Below are 24,286 nucleotides of genomic sequence, written 5' to 3'. Positions count from 1 at the left end.
GACGTTGTGATGCTTTCTCTTGTGCTAGTGTCTGCTCTAGGTTATCAGCTCTATAATTGCGAACACTTATCCATATTCTACAAATCACATTCAGTTTTAATGCCTCTCGTATCGTAGCCCCACACACTGGCTCACCCCGGTACATCTGCATCGCACAATCCACGTCACGTGACATGCACCAGCGCTCATTCTCTTATGGGACAAGTAGGGTGCAGGTGTGCGGGTGTTCTCTTCGCTCTCGGAGTGCGTTGGTTCACGGGGAGGGCTGACATCTTTGCACTGCCTTCCGTGGCTTCTTTTACCACCATTATCATTAATACTGGCTTCCTCCCGCTTTGAAGAGATGCGATACGTATTGCCCATATTCCCGAGTGTTAGGTATTTCAGCCTTTTAGCTGAGGCAGAAAATTCCTTTTATGTCATAAGAAGTATCATGACCTGCAGGCTTCATTTCCGCTGGGTTGTTTAGCTCTTTCATTGCTGCCACTGCAGGAATTTTTGTAGAGGGCTTTAGAACATGAGCGACGAATCCTGGTTTTGAGCTTGGGAGCCCTGTTAAAAATGAAAAAAGGCGGGGGTTCTGGGTTGGCGTTTTTGCACTTTGAACGAGAGGAGGGAATGGTGGCCCTCGCGTCGTTTGTTACCTGGGGCTTTCCCTTCCAGTTTGTTAAAAACAAACATACAGAGAACAGAAAAACAACGATGACCCCGAGGTCATCAGGTGTGTGGAGAAGTACCAAAACGTAAGTTCAGGCAGCTTAACGCAAACCATCAACTTATGTTATTACTAGCATCTCACGATCTTTACTCTTTGCTGCCCTCTGAAACAAAATTTAGAGAAAATAAAATTTTTCCACAGTCAATACTAGCAAAACATCGTGTATAAATTTCAAGCTGTGAGTCTGAGCTGTCTGTCACTTTGGATGGTAGCTTTTTGAGGAACTGCTTCCTTTCACCGTGAGCTTCGCGTCCACATTGACAAATACTGAACGCGCAGGGCCCGGCTGGGACGTGATCCCTGATTTCCACAGGTGACGGCCGCTGTGAGCAACTCGCGGGCTCTCTAAGTAGAATTTCAGCAGCTTGCAGGGACCATGTCCTCGCTCTCTTCACCTGCTGTTACTGTCCTCAGCCAGCTTCCACCTCCATTATTAGGAGTGCTGGCCGAAGGGTGCAGACCTTTCACTTTCGGTGCATGGACTTTCCCATAATCCTCTCCTTTTGCCCTTGTCTTTCCCCTGTTCTCGTTGCTTATCTGGTGTTTCCTTCCCTCACATGGGAAGGTCAGAATTCTTCAACGTCCTTTCTCTCCCTGGCACCCATTCAGCCTCCTCTTCCTCTGGGACTCAAGCAGCAGTTCTTTGCTGCTGCGTCCAGCAAACACGCTCAGAACTCCCGTCTCCAGTGACCCACAGAGCATCTCTGTGGGGACATCATGTTTCCCAACCAGATGTCACGGTTGCAACCACTACGTTTGCTCTTCTCGACCTTCCCGTCTGGCCCAAAGGCACCATGATTCTACCCAAGTTAGGCACCAAAGAGGCATCCTCTTGTCTGTTTGCTCTCCCACTGCCCCATGACCAGTAGTGAGTCCGGGCCCCGGCCCCTCTGCATCTCTGTCCTCTCCCTGCCACACTCTGGTTCCAAGTCTCCACCCCTTCCTCTTAGGACTTCAGTTGTCTCCCGACTGCTTTCTCTCCTGCCCTTATGCAGCTCTAAGGCTGAGCTCTGTAAAACACAGCCCCTGTCTTCTTCCTGGTGTTCAGCGAGTCTGTATTTCTCACATAGCAAAGACTCAAACTGTATAACTCGGCGTTCAGCCACCCCCTCCCCACATGCACATCTGCTTCCTAGATGTGTGATCTTGAGTACTCTGAACTTAGACCCTCTTTTCTTGTTTGTGCAGTTCTAGAAAACGTAGGTAATAGCGGATTCTACCTTACAGGATGGTTGTGGGTGAAATCCTATCTACAGTGTGCTCGAGTTGCGCTGGGCACATCGGAGGAAGTGGAGGAGGTTGCTGAGCAGAAAGAAAGGCAGCATCTTTCCATTTCAGCCTCGCCTCCCGGCCTGGTGCCTGCGCACCAGCATAGTGGACCCTTCGTTGTGTCTGTAAACATCTGAGCTCCTGTGTTCGCCTGTTATCATACAGCACGATGTTTGTACGAGAGTTCACGTGCACTTTGCTTGCTAAAGGCTTGCTGCATAAACATGAGGAATAAATAAAATCTGTGTCCCTGAACGAGAAAGCGATTTAAGATATGAGCAGCCCTTTAGGAACTGCTCTTTTGCTAACCGAGTTTTGAGATAACGAGATATTTTCTACTCGTAAGCTAAAATTCAAAAACTCCTTGGTCAGTTTTTTTTTTTTTTCCATGCATGCTTGGTCCAGTTCCAGTTAACGACCTTCCACATCATAACCACGGGAGTTCTATGAAAGTGCAGATTCCTGGGGCTGCCGCAGACCCACGACTCCTGAGTCCTGGGAGCAGGGTCTGGAAATCTGTACTTTCGTGTCACACTCCCCGGATGATTCTTCTGCACAGAGCGTTTGTAAAGGCCTCTAGGAGCTCAAATGGGCAGAGAAACTCGGATGAGGCAACCTGCTCTATTTAGGAGACCAGGTGCAAAAAACTGCCCTTTAAGCCTTTTCTGTAATTTGTGATAAAGTCAGGTGGTTAATGGCGTTTCGCAGAGACCTGCAGGAATGGAACGAGGGAAAATGCAAATGTGAAAGTAACTACATTTCCAGCCAGTGTGGGTGGTTTTTAAATCTTTGAAAGGAGGGATGGGCTGCAGGAGACCTTTTGGGGAGACGCTGCCGTAGCAGATTGGAGTGTATATGGGAGCAGGACCGGAGCTCTTGCCCAGTGAAGGAGGGTGGCTCAGGGGTGGGTGGTGTCTGTGAACAGGCGTCGAAGCCTCCCCATCAGTCAGGTAGGTTCTGGGCAGTCAACGACAGCCCCCGCTGTGAATGGGAATCGGGGGAAAGGCTTTTGGTGGGAGGCTGGGAGGAGGGAATTAATCTCCTCTCTGGAGGGCTTTGCAGCAGGAGCCAAAGGAAAGTTTGGACTCTCAAGCCGCCGTTGTGCTGAGTGGGACTTCTGACAGACCACGTTCTCCTCGCGAGCCCCCCTCGAATGCTTTCTTAGGCTTGGGGGTAGATTGCTTAGGTTTGAACCCGGGATCCCCCTCTTACCAGCTGTTAGATCTTTTCCTGACCCTCAGTTTACTCATCTGTAAAATGGGGATGAAAACCATCCTGTCTCCTAGGGTTTTGAGGATGAAACACTTAGAAAAGTGTCTGGTCCAGAGTACGTGCTGTAAGAGTTTGCCATTCTGTGCATAGAGCTCTCCCTCCCCTCACACATTTAGTCCCGTTTCTGTTGTTTTCCATCAGATGGTCTCCTATCACACGTCGATCTTGCCTGCCACAGTTTTGCTGTCTCTTGATTCCTTAGGAATTTGTTCCAGAGCTGACAAGGGATCCCTGAGACCTGGTTCTGTGGGTCCCCGTCTGCAGAAGGAGGGCCCGGGACGGGTGGTGGGCAGGGTTCCAGCACCCAAGTCCTGCTTTCCTTTCTTCCAGTGCTTTACCTTTTCATCACACACTCGAGCCCGTCACAGCATGGTGTGGCCTTTAACTATTCATGAGCACACTGCACGAGGTTACCTTGTTTCCCTCAATACCTCTTGCCTTTCTTCGCATGCCGGCTCCTACCCAAGGTGCAGGGGCCACTCGGATTCTGTTACTGTAGTCAGTGAACATCACGTGCCCCCCTCTGTGGTTGCTCCCAGCCTCTGCCCTCACAGCCCTCCTGCCTCTGGTCCCCACTCGCATCTTCGCGGGTGCTCACCCGTGCTCGTTTCCACCCGTAATTTACTGGAAATGAGGCAGTTACTGGTGGGAGGAGTTCAATTGGGTTGTGTTCCTAGGAAGATGCTTCAGCATCCTCACAGCCGCCCTCTTCTTTCATCCCAATGTCGCGGTGCCCTGCGTCCTCTGGGTCAAGCCGTGATACAGTCTCTGCAGACAGAAGGGCAAGAGGCACTTTGTGGAAGTGGATGGGATCTGCTCTCTGAGGACAGAGTCTCAGGGTGTTGCTTGTTGCAAAACTATTTTAAGGTTCCAAAGTGATTCCTACAAATTTATATGCTGGTCCATGTGCTCTGTGAGTACAGGAAGTCATTCTCCTCTTAGCAGTGAAAAGACTCATTGTAGTTTAGTTTTATTTCTTTTTAAGGTAACTTGTCCTCCCTTAATCTGACCTCTGTGGCCATACTGTACAAGAGACTCCTTTCTTCTCCTAGTATCTCTGTTGTGTTGTTGTCACTGTGATGCTGTTGAGGTTGTAGTTGTTAGATAGGTAATTCATTCACAAGGGCCAAAAATACATGATGTCTCTTCGGTCACATTCTCTCCCCCAGGCTTGTCCCTCAGTCCCTTTCCAGGTAGACGCCCACTGAATTAGGATTTTTCATTTCTTTCAGGTTTATCTCATGCACATATATAAGGATGCTATTTTCCCCCTTTAAAGCAGATGATAGCATACTGAATATACACAGTGTTCTGTGCCCTGCTTTTCTTTTACTCAGATATACAACTTTACATATAAATATATAAAGAGTTTTCTCATCCTTTTTTATGGTGGCTGGATGGATATTCCATTATAGGGATGTACCTTAGCTTATTCGAGTATGTCCCCATAGATGGAGATGTAGGCTTCCCGATGGTTTTTGAGATGAAGGTTCTGGGTAAGAATGAATAAATAGAATCCGTGACTCGATGCAGCTGAAACAAAGTCAGAGATTGAGTATGGCCTTGTGTTGTTCATCACAGATTCTTCTATAAAATGGTAAAGAATGTTGCAGAGGCCCTTAGTGAAGCATCTCTCTTTGCGTAGGTAGTTTTGGCCATCCTAGAATAATCAAGAAGGCACATTGGTAACATTTTCATGACTTGTTTTGTAAGCTACTGGGTCTCTAATTTTGGGAAATAATAGGTTATGCTTTAAAAAATTATTGTGAGTCCAGCCAGGTATTTCTAGATTTGTAAGATTGATAAAGGGAAATCAAATATTAGTACTCATCATTCAGAAGAGCATTGGAAAAGTTTCAGGGTCACAGGTACTTTCCTGGATGATAAATACCCCGCTTTTCCATCAGTTATTGTTTAACAGATGCCGTAATGGGCTAGATTTGGGGGTGGAAGGCAGGACTGCAGCTTTCTTTAGCATGTGGTTGCTGACACGTTCATAGCTCCTAAGTATTTGTTTAATCGGATGGAAAGCATGATCAAGGAATATTAAAGTATGGTAAAGACAGCCTTAGAAATATATGAATGTATATGTGATTACAGAAGTGTATATATTAAAGCATTAGTATGAACGAGCAGAACGAAGACAGAAATAGTTCAGGAAGGAATACACTATAAAGTTCACTTTTTTACTCCCTTTTGAGTACTACTTTGACCTTGAAAATCTTATTTGCACCTGAACATAAATCTGGAAATACAAATGTATCTAGTAGATGAATTCAACCTGTTAGCAACATTGCTGAGTAGCTAAGAAACATGCTCTATCTTTGTACTTCTGTGAGTCTGAAGGTGAGGATGTGTCCTGTGTAACGGGAAACAGGTGACCCTTTTCATCGGCCCCTCTGCAGAATCAAGCACCCTTCTCGACAAGAAAAATCACGTCCACATTTGAAGCCACTTGGAGAGTTTCTTTACCTTTTGTCTGGCCATCATCTTGTTTATTTGATGATTTCTTTGGCAGATGAGTGAAATATTGGCTGAGTCATATGATACAAGACAGAAATGCTTTCTGTTCACTCAGCTGTGTTGGAAAATCATCACTTTAAGCCTGTGTGCATTCTGGAAGCTCGTATACCCTTCAAATTAGAGGAGGACTCAGCGAGAAGGAAGTCAAGATAGATCATCATAGTAATGACTTTCTCTGAGATCAAACCAAAAGTTCAACGTGACTAATGCTTAGGATAACACGTGTGTGTAAGAATCCGCTGTCAGTGTCCAGGGCACTTTGTCTACACCAAGATAACGTTTTAGCACCAAACCGGGTATCTACGTTTATCTAATAACGTCCTCTGAGAGCCAGCATAGCTGAAGCGGTGAAGGCATTTTGTGTTTACTGGTGTTGAGCTTCAGGAAGTTATTTTTTGAGGGGGGTGTGATTCCAGATTCATCAGATGACACGTGATGGGGTTTCCGTTGTGTTATTTTTGTCTTGATTTGCAGTGAAGAAACCAAAGCACAGCAAGATTAAGTGGTCAGAGCCAGGGAGTCACTCAATTAATAGAGCTCTTTCTTATCTTTTGATTCCTAGTTCAAGAGTGTCTTCCCTTAAAGTGTGTTTTTAAAGAACTATGGATTCAGTGTAGAATTTCCTTTTTTCACTGGTTTGCTGGATTCTAAATTTATTCTCTCAGTAAGCAGAGTTCCTTGGAACCTTTGCTCATGCTATATCCAGATCTCTTCTCTCTTCCCGAGTCTCTCAGCTGTGATGCTGATTTATCACAAGGTGTTATTATGATTATGAAACAGGAGGCGATATTCGTAGGCAGGTCCCCACCAGAGAGACATTCCTGCATGAGTGACCTTTGTGTGAAATGGTGAAAGTATACAGACCACAGACTGAGTTCACAATAAGTGACTCCCTTCACAGGATAAATGGACACGTTCCCTAGGAAACTGAGCTTTAATGATCACTGCTTATAACCAGCGTTCCTGAGCCCTACTGGTTCCTTTTAACTGGAACACTTGACTTGCATTGGTTGAAGGTGGACCTCTGCTTGGTGTTGGCTGAAGAAGTCTTGGTGGCCCCACCGCACAAGCTGGACCTCCTTCCTTAATTTCAAAGCTGCTCTTATGAAAGAAGGATGCTTGTTCCTTGGAGCCTTTCTGGCCTAGATGCCAGCTGTCCCCCAATTCCTCCTTTTTCCTCCCATTTTCGGGGGGAAGTAGCTCTCTTTTCCAAACCCCTGCTTCGTGCAAATGCCTTGTACTCCTGCTGCTTCACACTTCAGGCGTTCGTGTCTGTCGCAAGATGCTGTCGGCTCTGTGTTTAACATCCAGAGGAACGTCTTCCCCCACCCAGTATTTTCCCTCCTCCTTCTGTGTCTCTGTTGGTAAAACCTTCTTGCACCTGCTGTCTTGACTCGCTGCAGGCCTGCAGAGCCCGGCTCCGGAGTTCATCGTTGACGTCGAGTCCATGGACATCTTCCCCGTGGGCTGGTGTGAAGCCAACTCCTACCCTCTGACCACACCGCACAAGACAGTCCGTAAGTATCGCCCGGCTCGGAGCCCAGCCGGATAACATTTGGAATTTGGGCGAATAAACAGACAGTTTGGTAAAGATATTGGAGCCAGATTGTAAAAATCAGAAGAGGTTCTCGGTTTCACACAGAGCACCAGTGCTCGGGTCCCATTTATCCTTTAAGTGTCTGCGTGAGGTGCGTATTCGGAAGCGTTTCCCAGGTTGACAAACTAAGTCACGTGATGAGGCAGAGGCGAGGATCTGGAATCCTCACTCTCTGTTTTGTATACAATTCATGGTCTTGATTAGGAAAAACGTAAGCTAAATACTATACGTGTGTATGATCCTATCTGAGAAAACTACTTTTCCTCATGAGGTTTACCCCAAAATAATCATAATTGGTCCCAATAATTTACTGACATAGATATAAACACTTAACTACTCTTAGCACTAACCAACCAGTGAGATTTCAACTGGACTTCAGAAAGTGCATTATATCACATCCTCCAATCACAAACATGCCAAATGAAAACAATATTCATAGTTAACACGGCATCACACACACACACACGCACACCACTTAAATATATACAAGGGTGTGTTTTCACACATATTATTATAGGTCTTTATCCTTAAATGGTAATCATTTAAGAATCTTCAAACCTAATCAATCTCGGCATTTCTTATCCCCCCACTAATGTGTAACGTAAGTAGTATTTAAAATCGTGAGTCCTTCAAGATAAGGGGCTTTAATTTTTTTGTGAAATAGATGATATTTCTAATGTTTTCTTTATTAATGTATGTGCTAGCTGACTTCTTTCTAACGTCCTACAGTAAGGTTCACTTCCATAGATGCTCAGAACTTTGCCGTGAAGAGAGTTCCATCCCGTAGTTGGCCTCCCGTCCCTGATGTCAACAGATTTTGAAGGACGCTTAAGAGACTTACCACATATTCATTACAAGTCAGATGGGGCGTTATCTGTGTGAATCAAAGTCAGGGGCCCGGGTAGCAAACAGAGGCGGATCTTCCAGGATTCTCCTCTTCCGTACCCCACACTGGGCTCTGAATCTGATCCAATGGGAGTAACATCACTGCCCCTCACTTTTGAATACTTCTAAAAATTTGAGCTTAGAATCATTATTGCAGTCTCAAGGGCACTCTTTTTCTTTTATTCTCACTTAAAATGACGCGGGTTCCCGACTCTCAGCCCCGCAGCCGCTGGGCAGGTCCTCCCGGCCTGTCCGGGTTTGGGCCCGATCCCCTGGGCCTGGTTGTGCCTCAGACGGAAATCCGCACCCTGATCCTCCCTCCCTCCTTCACGTGGGTTTGGGAGGCAACGAGTATCTGCGTTTTTCCGGACGAAATCCCCCTAGTTCAGGTGAACACAAGGGTGTTTCCTCTCCGTTTTGCACTTTGCTCCCCGGTCTGTTGTGTGTGGCTTCTCATCAAAACATCAACACGATTCAGGCCTCTCACCCTGATTAGCAAAGACTGAGTTAGCAAGCTAGCCCACCCTCGTTTTCACTTTAGAGGTCACAGACTTGATACTGTCTCATAGTGATCACAGGCAGATCTCGGCCCAGGTGCTGCGTTTTTTACAAATCTAAGGTTCACGGCAGCCCTGCGTCAGGCAAGCCTGTGGCGCCTCCTTTCCGACCGCATTCATTCACTTTGTGTCTCTGTGTCACATTTTGGTCATCCTTGCAATATTTCTAACTTCTTCATTTTTATTGTATTTATTGTGATGATCTGTGATCGGTGGCCTTTGACGTTACTACTGTGACCCACGGAAGCTCGGATGATTGTTAGCATTTTTTAGCAATAAAGTATTTTTTAATTAAGGTACATACATTGTTTTTTAGACATAATGTTATTCCATACTTTGTAGACTACAGTATCCTGTAAACATAACTTTTACATGCACTGGGAAAGAAAAAAATTCCTGTGCGTCTTCTGTTGCGACATTCACTATATTGCAATGGTCTGGAACCGAGCCCACAAGATCTCTGATGTCTGCCTGTACTGGAACTGGATACTACATAAGATCAAGAATAGATGGAATTTGAGTCACGAACTCTCCTATCTATTTTTGTTTGCGTTTTGTTTCTCATATGTACATTTTGCCTTGAAGAGGCAGAGTCTCGTAAACCCGCCAGACTCCAACAGCTTTAGAAGTTCTGTTAGAATTAATTTTTGCTGATGTTGGAGGATGCAGGATTGTCTGTGCCCAAATTAATAAGTGCCAGAAGCTCTGGTCTGTCTTTGCGAAGGTGATGCTAACCAGTTATAAATGTAAACTGGAGACGTTCTTAAACCCCAGGTTTATTATTGGCTGGTTTATGTCACTGTTTGACAGACGTGTATGTTTGCTGGGCACCAAGCCTCCTTTTAATGATAAAATGTTGCAGTTTATAAACATGCCTCTATTTCTCATTTGAGAGCGAGGGTGCTGCTATGGTAAAATTATTTGACTTATCACACTTCCTCTGGGGAGAAAAGTCATCTGGATAATCGTGCTTGTACCAATCCATCTTCCCAGCCGTGCTCCTGGGAGGTCTGAAATGCGTGTTCTTTTTCTTTTTATTAGAAGCGCATCTTAGAATAAAGTAGCCAGTGTAGTGATAGGGTTAAATGTACCAAATTCTATTTAGATTTCATTTCTGAAAAGTCGAAGTCTATTTTACGCCGGAAGAAATTAAGATAAAATTGTGGCCCGCACGAAATAACTTCTCAGTGTTTAAATTGTTACTTTAGAACAGACACAGTCCTATATCTACCAAGCCATTTTTTAGAATGCTTATTCCCAACTAGCTATCAAAGCTGCTTTTCTTTTTTTCCCTTTTTGCCTGTTTTACAGCACAAAAGAAGAGAAAGATCGCCGTCGTGCAGCCGGAAAAACAGTAAGTTGGTTTCTTCACAAAAACTCTGTGATCAATTATGAAGCGTCTTTAAAAGAGGATGGGAGATGGCCGTCTTCGTCAGCGAGCTAGGCAACAGCTAGCACAGTAGTAGAGGGGACAGTAAAACGTATCTCTGGTTATTTCCTGTGCATCTATTACGTGCAGGACACAGGTCCTGCTTCTAAAGCAGTTGCTTCTCCAGATCGTCCCCGCTCACGTCCATCCCAGCTCAGCAGACCCGAAGGATGTCCAGTGTCCTGCATTGCTGGTCGAGGGGCTCTGTGACGGTGGTTCATAACGCCTGAGGGGCCCCGCAGAGCCGCCCGTCCAGGCCCCCGCTCTGCCCCCTCCCAGCCCAGTGAACGGGAGCGGGTTTGCTCTATTTCTCCCACCTCAGTCCCCTCCTTTGTAAAATACCCATTTCTCAGGTGTTTTAGGAAGACTGAATTAGATTCCACGTGAAAATGTGTGGGCCCCTCCTTTGCTGAATAAATGTAGGTCCCCCCACGTTTCTATCATAATTTTATGAGGAAGGAGTGTGTTTGGCAGCCTGTGGACGGGCCGGCTATATGTTTTTGGAAAATTGTCACTGTTGGTTACATTTTTACATGTTGGAAAATGTCTGGGATATGCCACAATACACATCCCTTACTGAGTGATTCTGTTTTCATAATAGACTAATGGAAAGGGAATTAAAGCTGACAACAGCTTTAATAAAATGAAACCGAATAATAACTGCGTTCTTATGTGACGCAAATAACAGTTTCGTGGGTATTCTGTGTACGTTTCTAACAGTCTGTCAGGTGAATCATCTGACTCCAGTTTTATCTGGATAACATTGAAATAAAGAGGAAAAACTAAAATAACAGCCCCATCATTGAATCCAAATTTGAATTCATGACTCCTGAGTTTGCAGTCCTTGGGTCAGTGGTTTTCACCCTTTACCCGCATCTGTTGCTAGACAGCTCGTTAAAACACGTTGTTGGTCCCTGTCTGCAGTTTCTGAATCAGGACGTCTGTGGTGGGTCCTGCACGTCTCCAGGTGCAACAGGTTCCCAGGTGATGCTGATCTGACAGCTGGGGGTCTGGGAACCAGCGCCAGAGATGGCCCTGCTAAGATCTCCCATGACCATTTACTTCGAGTTTACGTAGTTTTTCAGCTGTGTGGTTTCTACACAGCCACCCTGTACATCCCTGGGGAAACCCAGCTGGCCTCTTTTCCCCTGAGGTGCCAGTTTTTATATTTGTTCATCAACTTTTTACTGAACAACGGCACAGACTCCTGTCCTAGACTCATAAGCCTACTTCACATGTTAAGAATCATCAATTCTTAGATTTTCTTTGAAGATCTTTTCAGTGCGGCCACGACCCACACAAGCACAGACACCAGCAATCAAGTCAGCAGAAAGTCAATGATGAGGAGAATTTAATTAGTCAGTGCAGGCGGATGTTTCTGCATGTCCTAAATAGAATTAAGGACGTTGTTATAATTCTGTAACAAGCAACAAGCCCGGGAGTGACCTAGAGGAACCTCGCTGATCAGTGATGACCCCTCCAGGGGCCAGTGACCCGTAGTCTTCTTGAAATTATTGTAAGACTTGCCTCCAATGATCTTACCTGTCCTTAAACACACACGCGTTGTATCTGACCGCATTCTTAGCTTCGATTTCTCTAATAGTTGCTTTATGTTATAAAAAGACTTTGCGAAGTACCAGTTTCTTCCAAAGCCTGGGACCCACAGGCATTTTTTTTTTCCTTTATCCACAGATCGCCATCCTCAGTGCCTGTTGAGAAAATACCTCATGACCTTTGTTTATATCCTCACCTGGACACCACAGGTAAATGGGCTACTTAGGGCACCCTGGCTCTTCGCAGTGTGCTGCTGTGAGTGGAGACAAGAGTATATTTGTAGGTCAATAGGAGAATACTTAACTTGGAGCCAACTGTCTTTTTTTCTTGCTGCTTATTTACAGATACCTTCTCTCTCTCTCTCTCTCTCTCTCTCTCTCTCTCTCTCTCTCTTAATTTCTGAGCTAAATTCTTGGTGCCTCTTCGTTTCCTCTTCTTGGTCAGTAGCTCAGGACACTTCCCTTGGTCTGAGGAACAGGGTCCATGTATTACTTGGAAATTACAAGCCCAGTGAGAACTGTGTATCATGAATAATCCATGTGGAGAAAGAAGGAGTTGGAAATGTCATTGTTAAGCATTTCTTTTTGGACGTTTTGTGTCTGTTGCACTTGCATTATTTTTAAGCCAGTGGTTAATCCTTAAGTCCCCATGGGCTTTTAAGTTGTTCCCTCAAACCCTCTGTTTGAATGGCTGGTTGGGAATAATATATGTTTTTTAACGTATAAAGTGCTTCATCTTACAATAACCTTTAAAAACGCAAATGTGAATTACCCTTCGATCACAAATCTGATTATAGACATGGTTGTACATTAAGTAATATTTATTTTTATTTTTATTTTTTTATTTTTTTGGGGGGGTACACCAGGTTCAATCATCTGTTTTTATACACATATCCCCGTATTCCCTCCCTTCCTTGACTCCCCCCCACCTCGAGTCCCCCCCACCCTCCCCGCCCCAGTCCTCTAAGGCATCTTCCATCCTCGAGTTGGACTCCCTTTGTTATACAACAACTTGTACATTAAGCAATATATTTGATTAAGAATTCTACTTTCCAGCCAAAATGAAGCCTGTTCTGGATTCCAGGATTACATCTGTGTACCGTGGAAGAATCCTATCAGTCAAAGTTTACTTTGTAGTAAATAGAGCAGTTTTATAAGTAGACTCACGAAGCCTGTTTTTTCCTAAAGGTCTGGGAAAGTAATCCTACCCCCAAATTGCCATGTAAATGCAGCTGTGAACTTTTTTTTTTTTTTTTTTTTTTGCCTGTTGTATACAATTCAGACTTTTTCAGAATGGCTTTAAAAGAACCATGTCATCTTTCACAATCAGTCATTAGTGCTTCTTCTGTCTTATCCCCAGAAAAATAACATTTCTCCCTCCTTACCTGTTGGTTCTCAGTTGAAGTTCTATGAGAACAAAGCTTCCCGATTGTCGTCACCACCCCAAATGAATAACAAGTTTTTATACAGAAAGAAAGTTTTTATGCTGTTAGTGCAGCTTGGCTTGGAGCAGTGGCAGGAGAGGGTGGGTCTGAGAGGGCGGTGTGACCCCATTCCATGTGTGTAGACGTCAGGACACGTTCCAGTGACGAGAGGGGACACCTCACTGCTGAGTTGTTCTGTTTTTTTTCCCCGTGGCGGCTTGAGACACAACTAAATCAGCACCTTGCCTGCTCGCTGTCTAAGTGGAAAGACTAATGAGCAAGATGCAGATTTAAGCCCCTGGGAGGCACATTTCATGCCCACATTCCCATAAAATCTGGAAGCCCTGCCACGGCCGGTGTCGGCCTGGGTGTGGGGCAACAATGGACAGACACACACGGTTATCTATAAAACAGACAACCAGCCCCCACTGACTACAGCACAGGGAACTGCACTCAGTGTTTTGTAATAAAGGGAAAAGAATCTGAAAAAGAACATGTACCTCTATGTATGTATAACTGAATCACTGTGCTGTACACGTGAAACTAACACAGCATTGTAAATCAACTGTACTTCAACTGAGAAAAACAAAACCCAGGAACTGGGCAGTGCTTATTCGATGTAGATTTGAGTCCCTGTGGAGCACAGCTTGGCCACGTCTAGTAACACAAGGTACACGGACCCCGTGGCTGAGCAGTTCCGCTCCTTGATGTAGACTTGGAAGAATCTCTTGTCCGTAAGCAGGTGTGGATTTTCAGTGTGTTCATTAAAGCACCATAGGTAATATTTTAAAAGTAGAAGCAGCAGGTTCCTCCAAAACTTGAAAATAGAACTATGATATGATCTGACAATCCCACGTCTGGGTATTTATCCAAAAGAATGGAAGTCAGGATCTTATAGAGATATGAACACTCTCACGTTCATCACATTGCTATTCGCTATAGTCAAGATGTGGAAACAACCCAATTGTTTCAATTCCGTTGACAGATGGATAAAGAAAATGTAGTATATACATTCGATGGGATGTTATGCCACCTTAAAAAAGGAGGGAATTATTCAGTATGCAACAACATGGATGAAACTTGAGGACATTAAGTGACATATGCCAGTCACAGACCAATATTGCATAATTTCACTTATATGGAGAATCTAGAATAGCTAGATTCATAGAAGCAAAGAATAGAATGGCAGTTGCTGGGAGAAGGGGAAATGGGCAATTGCTCTTCAATGGTTATAGGGTTTCAGTTATGCAAAATGAGAAAGTTCTGGAGATCTGTTGTAACATCACACAGTCAACTACACTGTATTATACACTCAAAAGTTTATTGAGGGTAGATCTCATGTTGAATGTTCTTACCACAATAAAATGCAATTTAAAAAATTCCAAAGATTAAAAATATCTGAAACAAACAAAAAGTAGAAACAACTAAACGTTCATCAGTAAGAGAATGGAAAATTTGATTTTGATATATTTGTGCAGTGGAATACTGTGCACAGTGAAAAATGTGTGTGGTGAAGTTTCTAGACTTGTGTGGGAATGGTAAATGCCAGCTTCAGTGTAGTGGGTTGTCTGGGGGGTTGGGGGCTGGGGGTGTTCCTAGGGAGAACTGTGTAACTGGTGTAACTGGTGTTTTTCTCTTTAAGCTATGTTGGAGGATACCTTAGTTGTCATGGTCTTAGTTTTTGTGTTGTATGTGTGTCTTGAATCCTGCATAATAAAACAGAAAGGTTCATTTATATGGTGGAAAAAATCATCAGAGTTTCTAAGATATTACTGTGGATGTAAAACATTCTGATGTGAAGACACAATGCACCTCTGGGTAGTTTTACCAGTGCAGTGGATTAAGCAGGTTTCTTGTTGGTCCTAAAGTATCCACTGTGTTTCTCTTCCCCGCAGGTACCGTCAATGGGAAGTACTGCTGTCCTCAGCTTTTCATCAACCACAGGTGTTTCTCGGGCCCCTACCTCAACAAGGGGAGGATCGCAGAGCTGCCGCAGTCGGTGGGGCCAGGCAAATGCGTGCTGGTCCTTAAAGAGGTAAAGGACGTCCACAGCCACAGGGGCTGGTTGTCACGGCATGGTGGCCATGTGGGCACAGTCCCTGAAGGGGGGGTCATAGGAATTTGGTTCCATTCAGGCGGTGCGTACCAAGCACCTCCTTCCTCTCAGCCCTGCAGGCTGGAGGCTGGTCGTGCAAAGATGGAAATGGTGTTCCTGCCCCGGAAAGACTCCCCGTTTAGCGAGAGAGATGTGCTTCTCCCGCCCGCTCCCCGAGTCAGGGAAACACTGCACTACATTTGAGTAGTCTTCTGTGAATCATCACTTTTTTGTTTAAAAAGATGGCCTATTTTGAGCCTTTGTGTAGGTACATTCCTGTTTTTGTGACAAAAAAGCACCCCCAGAACATCAACGTGCACCATGATGAGTGTGTTCTAATTCCTTGGGCACAGCGATCCCTTTATCCATTTATCCATCCCTTTACCCGCTGAACAAATTTGCGTGTTCAGCAACTTCTGGGAGCCGGGCACATCATCAAGTACCAGGTTAAAAAATAAACACCCCCGTCCTCTGCCCGTTTGGGCTTCACATTCCTATTGGGGAGATGACATAATTCTAAGTGAGACGTACAGTCGGGTGAAGGATCGATAGAGACAAGAGCGTGTGGTCTGGGCGCATGGGCGGGTGCGGCGGCTCTCTGGCCGTGACACTTGATCGGAAGTAGGCAAAGTGATGGCACCTTGAGTGCACAGCACGGATCAGGCTGCAGGTGGAGTTCAGGGCAGTCACGTGTGGCTGCAGGGCAGGATGGGTCCTTAGATACAGATGTGAAATTCATTGGTATAAAAGAGTATGTTATGTTTTGGAAAGAGAAAAGGAGAGAATCTGGCTGGTCTGCTGTTTCAGCGGAGGCAGGGCAGAGGAGCGGGGGCTGCTTGGGAACGGCCTCCCCGGTGTCCTGAGGGTTGCGGGGCTGAAGCGCCGGGTGACGGAACTCTGGGTGGCACCGCGCCCGTGCTGTTCCCGCCACACAAGAGCCCCTGCGAGATGCCGCGTTTCTTTTCACCTAAAGAGGATGAGGTCATTGCAGCACAGCCAGAGCACGTTTGCCTTTTCAGGCCGTCAGCAGCATTAGCAGTTAAAGACTTTATCACGTCTAGGAAGACGTCTGTTTTAGAGAGAAAATCAGGGTTCCAGTTGAGAGGCAACCCTGTATGAAAGTGATCGGGCCACTGCTCTTATTTACGTTTAACGTACAAGACGCATAGAAGGTGGTTCCCGCCCATCCTGAGCTGCCAGTCATGGGAGGGACGGACCAGCCAATAGCATCTTCGTGTTGTCGGTATCTCGGGGCGGGCTCAGGGGCCCTCTGAGAGCAGAGCCCAGCCAGGTGCAGTCACCCTGCACAAGGGTCTCCGAACGAGTAGCCTGGAGGGGCGGGGGCAGGTTGAGCCCATTACAGCCCCTCAGGGCCCGGGCGTTCTGCAGGACCCCTGGGCGCAGTCGGGGGTCATCAGTGAAACCCGCACGATCAGGATGCTCATTGCCAACCAGGGGTCCTGCCCTAGGAACACCAGGGTCTCCCCGAGACAAGTAAGCTGCAGCCCCCTGGGGACCTCGGTGAACTTGGGAGGTTTCGCATCCCAAGCCTCCCACACATCTGAGACCATCAGCATCGTGGGATAGAGTCTAGTTGGCCAATCGCAGAGGCGTTCGGGGAACTTGTGCTCCATGCTTTACATGCAAGGTCGTGAGCGGCCGGGTCTGTGGTGTGGACTTTGTCTACAGTGCAGTAAGGCAGGTGTTGCGTGCCTGTGTGAGAGAGAGAGAGGGACAGAGAGCACAGGCCGAAAAGGAGGGGGCGGCATCTGGTCATCTGATGTCTTCACTCCCGTCCATGTGTCCTGCGATGGGAAGGTCAGCTTCTGATGCGGACACAGAGGGAGATGAGAGAACGCCGGCTGGGTGCTACGGGCATAAATGGCTCTGAAATCACCGTGCAGGAAGAGTGACAGTCTCTGTTTTCATAGCAACTCTGAAGGTGATGGGTTTGAAGGCAGCCCACCAGGATAAAATCCCACGGTGGCTTACAGAGATTTGGGGAGCACCTGGGGATTTTCTTAAACGTTATTTGGTTTAAATTATTTGTGGTATGTAACCTCTGTTTTTAGCAAAAAAGAGAAACGTATTATTTTCGGTGGGGAGTCGCCAGGAGTCCTTTTTCCCATTTTCCACATCACCTTCTGATGCGCGAAGCTGCTGGTGCCGTGGATTTGCTGCTCAGAGGCAGCCAGGGGTGACCTGCGTTTCACGTGCTGCCTTTGGGCAGCAGGGGTTCAGCCATTTAAGAGGTGAACACTTACTGAGGGAAAATTGACAGGTTGTGCCTTTTCTGTGAAAAGGCAAAAACACGGCACCGGATTTTTGTTACCTTTTCTCTTCTTTCTGATGCAGAACTTAGGAGAAAGCAGCATGAATCCTGGACACTCGGGAAACTTTGTGGGGCCTTGAGCTTCCCTGGTGGTTTCTTTCCCTCCAGCACTTAGTGGAGATAGCTGAGCACCGGCTGGGGACCTCTGACTCACCCTGACATCGAGGGACCAGTCTGAGTGTGATGGGCTAGACGGAAAAGATAAAATAAGGGAGACTAGACAGAGCTTCTGCTCGACCGAAGGGGGAAGGTTGTTTCTGATTCGTAAAATACAGAGACACACCCGCCCAACACTGTCCCCCACCCCACCCACCCATCCATCCGCCCATCGTCTGTCTGTATCTATCTTCCTGTCCTTTATCTCTGTGTATCATATGCAGCCATTCATCTGTGCATCATCTTTCGTTCATCCATCAGTCCTGTCTGTCAGCTGTCTATCTATCTAATCTGATGTATCTAAGAGCATCACCCTGGCGCTCTTCATCACAGTCTGGTCCAGGGACGCAAAGGTTTAGACACGACCCATTGAACCTTCCTGGGCTTTTAAGAGGGTAGGTTGTGATGAGTTTTACTTTGCAAACAGTGACTGCAGAAATGACTAAGAGCCCTGAGTACTGGTCTGATGATGCCAGAGTCTGGGGTAGTTCATTGGGTTGCCACCAGGGCACAAAAGAGCCCCAGGGCACGTTCACCTTTATCAAGTTAGAGACTTTTATCTCCCTCAGTCTGCTGCCATGGTCTTAATAGCTCCTTAGCCTCAGAAAGTGCAGCAGTCGGTGGTGGGGGGACAGCTGGGCCCATGTGTATTTCTTTTTGTCCATCTACACCTTCCCGGGGTCTTTCACTCCGGTGTCCGACTCCCAGCAGCTGTTACTGAGCATGGCCCGTCAGATGCTCTTCCAGCTCTGGGAGCCCAGCAGTGGGTGAAACGTCCTCCATCCATCAGCAATTCATTAGTCATAGCACGCGTGCCGGTGGGCTGACAGTCCCCCCTGCGGGGCCTCAGACCGTGGGCTTAGGCATTTCAGGTAATTTTAGAAAGAGGAAAAGTCTTACCTAAGTGACACACGGTTAAGTCAGTCAGCACCATCGGAGATGCAGATGTGCCTCTGGACTGTATTCTCAGGTGTTTTCCTTGCTGTTGTTTTAAGCTTCTGCTGAACATTATCCCCTTGAGAACAATGTGCCACGCCTGTGGGGGTATAAACCATGACACACACATGATGTGTGGTGCAGGAATTAGCTAGACAGTGTCCAAGAAGGTTGGCAGAGAGAAAGTGCCATTTGTTGTCGTCATTAAGGTTTTATCATAAAGAAGATGACATGGGTTTTGTAGCAAAGAAAATCAGTGGCAAATGCTACCTCCTGAGGCTCCACTGATGTAGACTCTATGGTACCAAATAAATTCGTGGAATGAATCACTCGTTAAGTTCTAGATGTGCAGGATACTTTGATCTGATTTCAGTGCCCATCTTGAAATTCATTGAACAAATTCCAAAAAACTCTTGATTGAGCACCTACTATTACCAGGCATGGTTCTAGCAACTATGAGTAAATAAGCCCTCGATTTCTCGGGGGCTTAGGTTCTAGAGGGAGTGACAGTGAACAAATAAACCAACGCGTTTTGGATACAGGGAGGATTTCCTGGTGAACTGGATATGGACCGTGAGAGTAACAGGATTCACAGAGGCCTCGACAGTTAGGGGAGGGGAGTTGCCGAGAAGACGGAGCCGTAGGACAGAGTGAGTCTGTCTGATTTGGGCAGATGAAGCCTGCCCACTGCACATCCAAGTGGAGATGGGTACATGAGTCTGAAATATACATTTGGTAACCATGGGTTTGCTAGTGTGTGGTCCTGATTTCTGTAAAAAGCTAATAATTGTAACCATGGCTCTTGGACAGACTGCAGAGCAGAAAGGTCTGCTATAACAGTGAACAGGTGAGGGGAGCTCCTTTGGGTCCAGATCTTTCTTCTGACTTTTGCCAGAGAGAGAATATCTTCCTTCCTGTTTCCCTGCAGGCCAGTCTGTCTCTAAACATTGGCCCTAAAGAGACATGTCCCTCCTGGTCACTAGAATTCAACAGATGACAAACCTTCGAAGTCAAGAATCTCTCTTTCCATTAAATCAGCCCAGCCTGAGCTGTGGGAGCGTGATTTGCGATCTGGAGTGTTTTCTAATTTTAACACTCAGAGAACTGATTTTCTTATTCATTGATTTCTGACACTTCCAAGATTGTTATAACTTTATTATATGGTATAGTCGAAGTTGGAAATGATCTAAGTTACTTTCAGGGTTTTGGGAGAAGTTTTCATGATGGTGGATATGAAAGTAAATAACAGAATCCTGTGATTTCATGAAGTGAACAGAAAAAACCTCATCAATTTATGGAATCTTTTGAGTAGCTGACCTTGCACCTGAAAGGGCAGGGGCGGGAGAAGGATGTGTGCTTTCACTGAGTGCCTCCCGGGTACCAAACGCTTGGCACCGTTCGCTTCATCCCCTCCCGACACCACCTACGCTCTGTTCTGTTTGTCTCTTCCTCCCTCTGACGATCCTACTCCCTTCTCCCCTACCTGACTCACTCACCGTTTCCTGAACAAACTTTTGCACTTGATAGGGCAGAGGTAGGAAAACAAAGAGCCGCAGCAGGACAGGGCTGTGGAATGCACAGAGGTCCAGGGAGATGGGAACATGAGTTGGATTTGAGAGTTAGGTCATTGGCGCCTTCCTCAAAGCATTTTTGTGTGCTGGTTGGAGAGGAAGCCAGATTTGGGTGGGTTAAGAATTGAAGATGAAGAATTTTAAAGTATAGACTTTTTTTTTTGAGAAGTTGGGTTCTGAAGGAGAGGCAGTAGCAAGAAAGTCAGGAGCTTCTAAGGACAGTTATTTTGTAAAGATGCAAGACTGAGACATAAATTCAGGCCAATGAGGGTAGGGAGATGAAGGCGCGGGGGGATTTATCTTGTGGGTGGACGAGGACTGCATGGATATCAAGAAGAGGGCTACCTTAAACGTTTTTTATATGCCACGCTGTTACCTCTTTGATTTCTCATAACATCCTTATTATAGGGGAGGAAAATCTTTTCCACACTCTCTTAGGTTAAGTGAGTGGGGCTTGTAAATTAAACTGACAGACATTAATAGGAGAAAAGATTTGAAAGGAAAGAAATGAAACAGAAAAGAAATGCAAACCCAAAGAAGCCATTAGGCTTGAGATTTTTACATACCATTTTAATAAAAGGCGATACACTGTGCAGAGGCGACTAGACAAAGGGAGACGGGTCTGGGCTCCTCAGAGTGTTAAATGTACAGGGAAACCTAATGGAAGAGAAGGGTTATTTTAGTAAGATTGTTTGTGCAGAGTCCTCTCGGTGCCATCTTTCTTTCTCCAGTGACAAGGGCTGTTCTCCTCCTGGTACGGGACAGAGGAGGGGGACCGCTTCACAAGGGGAAATGTCTGTCCTGCTTTTAGGCAGAAAGGGGGAGGGCAGTGAGTGCCTGCTGTGCCTGCTGTTTCTCAGTTGTTTCAGGGCAGAATGACTCCTACACCAGAGCAGCGTAGGACCAAGTGGCAAGTTCAGATCCTTCACTGTGGGCCGGGTAATGGCAGTGCCCCCATTATACGGATGAGGGAGGTCAATCAAGCATGTTGCCAAAGATGGATTAACCTCCAAGGGATGGACCTGGGATCCCATCCCGTGTCTGTCCAGCTTCACAAAGGCTGTTGCTTCTCTGTTATGTTGTAAGACACTGTGGGGATTTCTGGGTAGAAACGTGTCCCCAGTAAACATTTCATGCAACCTGAGGAATCCAGTGAGGCCTTGCTCTAGCGCGGATTTCCTCCTCTAGTTACTCAAACCAGCATCACGCCAGTGTACTGGGAACAGTGTTCATCAGCTTCACAGCTAACATCCGGTTAGTTAACTGGGGGCAGGTCTGGGCTCCCCTTTGTGGTCAAGAGCGTAATGACTTGAATTCCGGTGTTTTGCAAGGTACACTAGTACCGTCTAACTTGGGTCGTTGTAAGAGCTGTCAATTTACTTGTTTTCATGGAGTAACTATAATACACGAAGATGCCAGGTACACAAAAATTATTCTGCTCACAATTCCAAAGTTTTACCGAGAGCTTGTTGAATTTAGAGACAAATGATGTGACATTGGGAAAAGCCATGGGAAAATTATTCAATATCGCCTGCTTTTTTACGATTTAAATTGCTGCCTGTTTCCACTCTGAACTGAACTCTGGAAGGCATTTTCTTTTCATAGTCACAAAATGCATTTCGATATGCAGCAAATAAGATGTAGCTCTGGGGTTTTCTTAGTGAGACACAGTGGAAAGACTCGGTTGAAATTTTATTGTCTGTTGATAAACACTTGGTGCATGATTTCAGCCAGTTCCAAATGGATTTATTTTTAACCTCAGTTTCTGTAAATCGTACTGACAGTAAATAATAAAATCAGATGATTATGCTGATAGAGAAAATATAAACACAAGAGAACTGCTTGTATTGCTGTGTCCTGGCCTTTTAGCGCCTTGGCTGAAGCATGTTCTCTTGATGGGGTTTTATGCCACCCAGGCTAGAAAAACACAGTCGCCATGCTGACTGCACAGTATAGAATATTTCAAGATCAAATCCTCAGTTATGAGAAAGCCTTGTTTTTCAGAATTAAATCAGGGTGCATACCACACCAGTTACATTCCGGGACACACCAGGTACTTGGAAACTGGGACTTGGAAATTTCTGCAGCATACTTTTTGTCTTCTTTCTTCCCGTCCATACTGTGCTGGTCTCCTCCACAAAATCGTAGGTGCTTCACCCATGCTGGCAGTGTCCCCACAACTCAGTAAGGAATTTTTCTCACTCTCCCAGTGGGCTTTTGCTTGAAACGTGGCACGTGAACTCAGTGTCTGGCTTGGTCCTCTTCTGGATGGGGAGGGACTTCAGGAATGTCGGGCACCATGTCCTGTTCGTGTGCTCTGGGGCCCCGCACAGGGCAGATCCTCAGCGAATGGGCATTTTGTAACGAAGCCCCCTTTATGTGCTGCGCTGCAGCTTCACTTTTTTTTTGAGTGTTCTATCCAAATAACAGCAGCTCCCGAGCGTGCCAGAACTCATAAATGTTCATTGGTAATGAGGGTTTGCTTATGGAAAAGGAGTGCCCCAGAGCAGAAAGCTGAGGCTTTAGAAGGGAGATGTCTGGTCCCTCTGGGACTGTTGTGGTGGTTCTAACAACATGTTTATTTTCTTGCACTTGGGACTTGGGAGTGAAGGGGTGTTTTGCGGAAGTGATGAGATGGTGTTAGATGCTCAGGCTTCCTTTTGAAACACTTGAATCTCTAAGAATTGTCCTAATATTAAATGTCCACAAATTGGGTCAGCATCGGGTGAGTTTCAAATCACTTATTAACCCTCCATGCAGCTATCTGAAGCTTATCTAGAGGGATTGGCACAAACCTGTCATCTCCGTCTTAGTGATTCCTTTTGAAATATATATATGTTTTTAAATTTTTAGTTGTTTAGCTACCAGATTAATAGGTTTCACAGTATGACTGATTATAAATTTATTTATTTATTTATTTATTGTCTGTGTTGCATCTTTGTTGCTGCACACGGGCTTTCTGTAGTTGCGGCGAGCGGGGGCTGCTCTTCATTGTGGTGCATGGGCTTCTCATTGCAGTGCTTCTCTTGTTGCAGAGCACGGGCTCTAGGCGTGTGGGCTTCAGTAGTTAGAGCACACAGACTCAATAGTTGTGGTGCATGGGATTAGTTACTCCGAGGCATGTGGTATCTTCCTGGACCAGGGCTCGAACCCGTGTCCCCTGCATTGGAAGGCGGATTCTTAACCACTGCACCACCAGGGAAGTCCCTTGAAATATATTTTTAAGAATAAAATGGAATTCTTAGTAACCAGTCCTACTGAAGAGAAGTCCAGCTGAGGGATGATCAGTGGCTCTTTGCAGAAAATGGTTCAGTTTTTCTGCAACCGGGAACACTAGTAGGAGCCGCCATCCTCTCCCGCCTGCGGTTCACACTCTCCCAGGCAGAGGTTTCGGATTTCACTGCCCTTTCTGTCCCCTTGATGGCGAGCATGTAGGTGCCGGGCTGCAAAAGGCCCTCGCTGACCCCATCCCAGCCCATCGCTGAGTGGAGGTGCAAGGCAGACCCCTCTCAAGTGTCTGAAGCGGGGTGGTTTCCAAAGCATTCTCGTTTTAGCAGAAACAGATGTAGCTGAGTTCACGGCGATTCCTTTTTCCCAACAGGTTCTCAGCATGATCATCAACGCAGCTTACAAGCCCGGACGGGTGTTACGGGAACTGCAGCTGGTGGAAGACCCACACTGGAATTTTCAGGAGGAGACGCTGAAGGCCAAGTAAGTGTCTTCCATTCTGGAAAACGAGGGCTCTCAGCATTGTGCCCGCCACTTTGAAACTTGTCTTTCCTCTATCATGTGGCCCGGAGAAGTGGAAACCAGTGGAAGGCTTGTCGTCTGCAGTTCTGTGCACCGCACACAAGTTCATTGTGTTAAACATTCAGAATAAATTGTACCGATGGGTTATTTGATCCAAAGGGAAACACTTATGTAAAGAGAGGATTTCTCTTATTATTAAACATTTTTCATTAACAGATT

The 24,286-nt window shown here is 46.0% G+C and overlaps 1 protein-coding gene across 4 annotated transcripts in view; it reads left to right on the top strand.

The window, feature by feature from the left end:
* The window catches only part of SFMBT2 (Scm like with four mbt domains 2), a 204,512-nt gene that overhangs the window by 158,189 nt on the left and 22,037 nt on the right, over positions 1–24,286 (top strand). For all 4 annotated transcript variants that reach the window (XM_057733183.1, XM_057733185.1, XM_057733182.1 and 1 more), the window contains 5 exons: positions 7,186–7,299; positions 10,133–10,175; positions 11,943–12,013; positions 15,123–15,262; positions 23,919–24,028. In XM_057733183.1, coding sequence (XP_057589166.1) covers positions 7,186–7,299; positions 10,133–10,175; positions 11,943–12,013; positions 15,123–15,262; positions 23,919–24,028 — 478 coding nt within the window. The remainder of the gene's footprint in view (positions 1–7,185; positions 7,300–10,132; positions 10,176–11,942; positions 12,014–15,122; positions 15,263–23,918; positions 24,029–24,286) is intronic.

The sequence above is a fragment of the Hippopotamus amphibius genome, chromosome 4 (genome assembly GCF_030028045.1).
Source record: "Hippopotamus amphibius kiboko isolate mHipAmp2 chromosome 4, mHipAmp2.hap2, whole genome shotgun sequence".
In the NCBI taxonomy this organism is placed as follows: domain Eukaryota; kingdom Metazoa; phylum Chordata; class Mammalia; order Artiodactyla; family Hippopotamidae; genus Hippopotamus; species Hippopotamus amphibius.
Note: the sequence above shows the minus strand (reverse complement) of the source record. Positions and strands in the feature narration are given on the sequence as shown.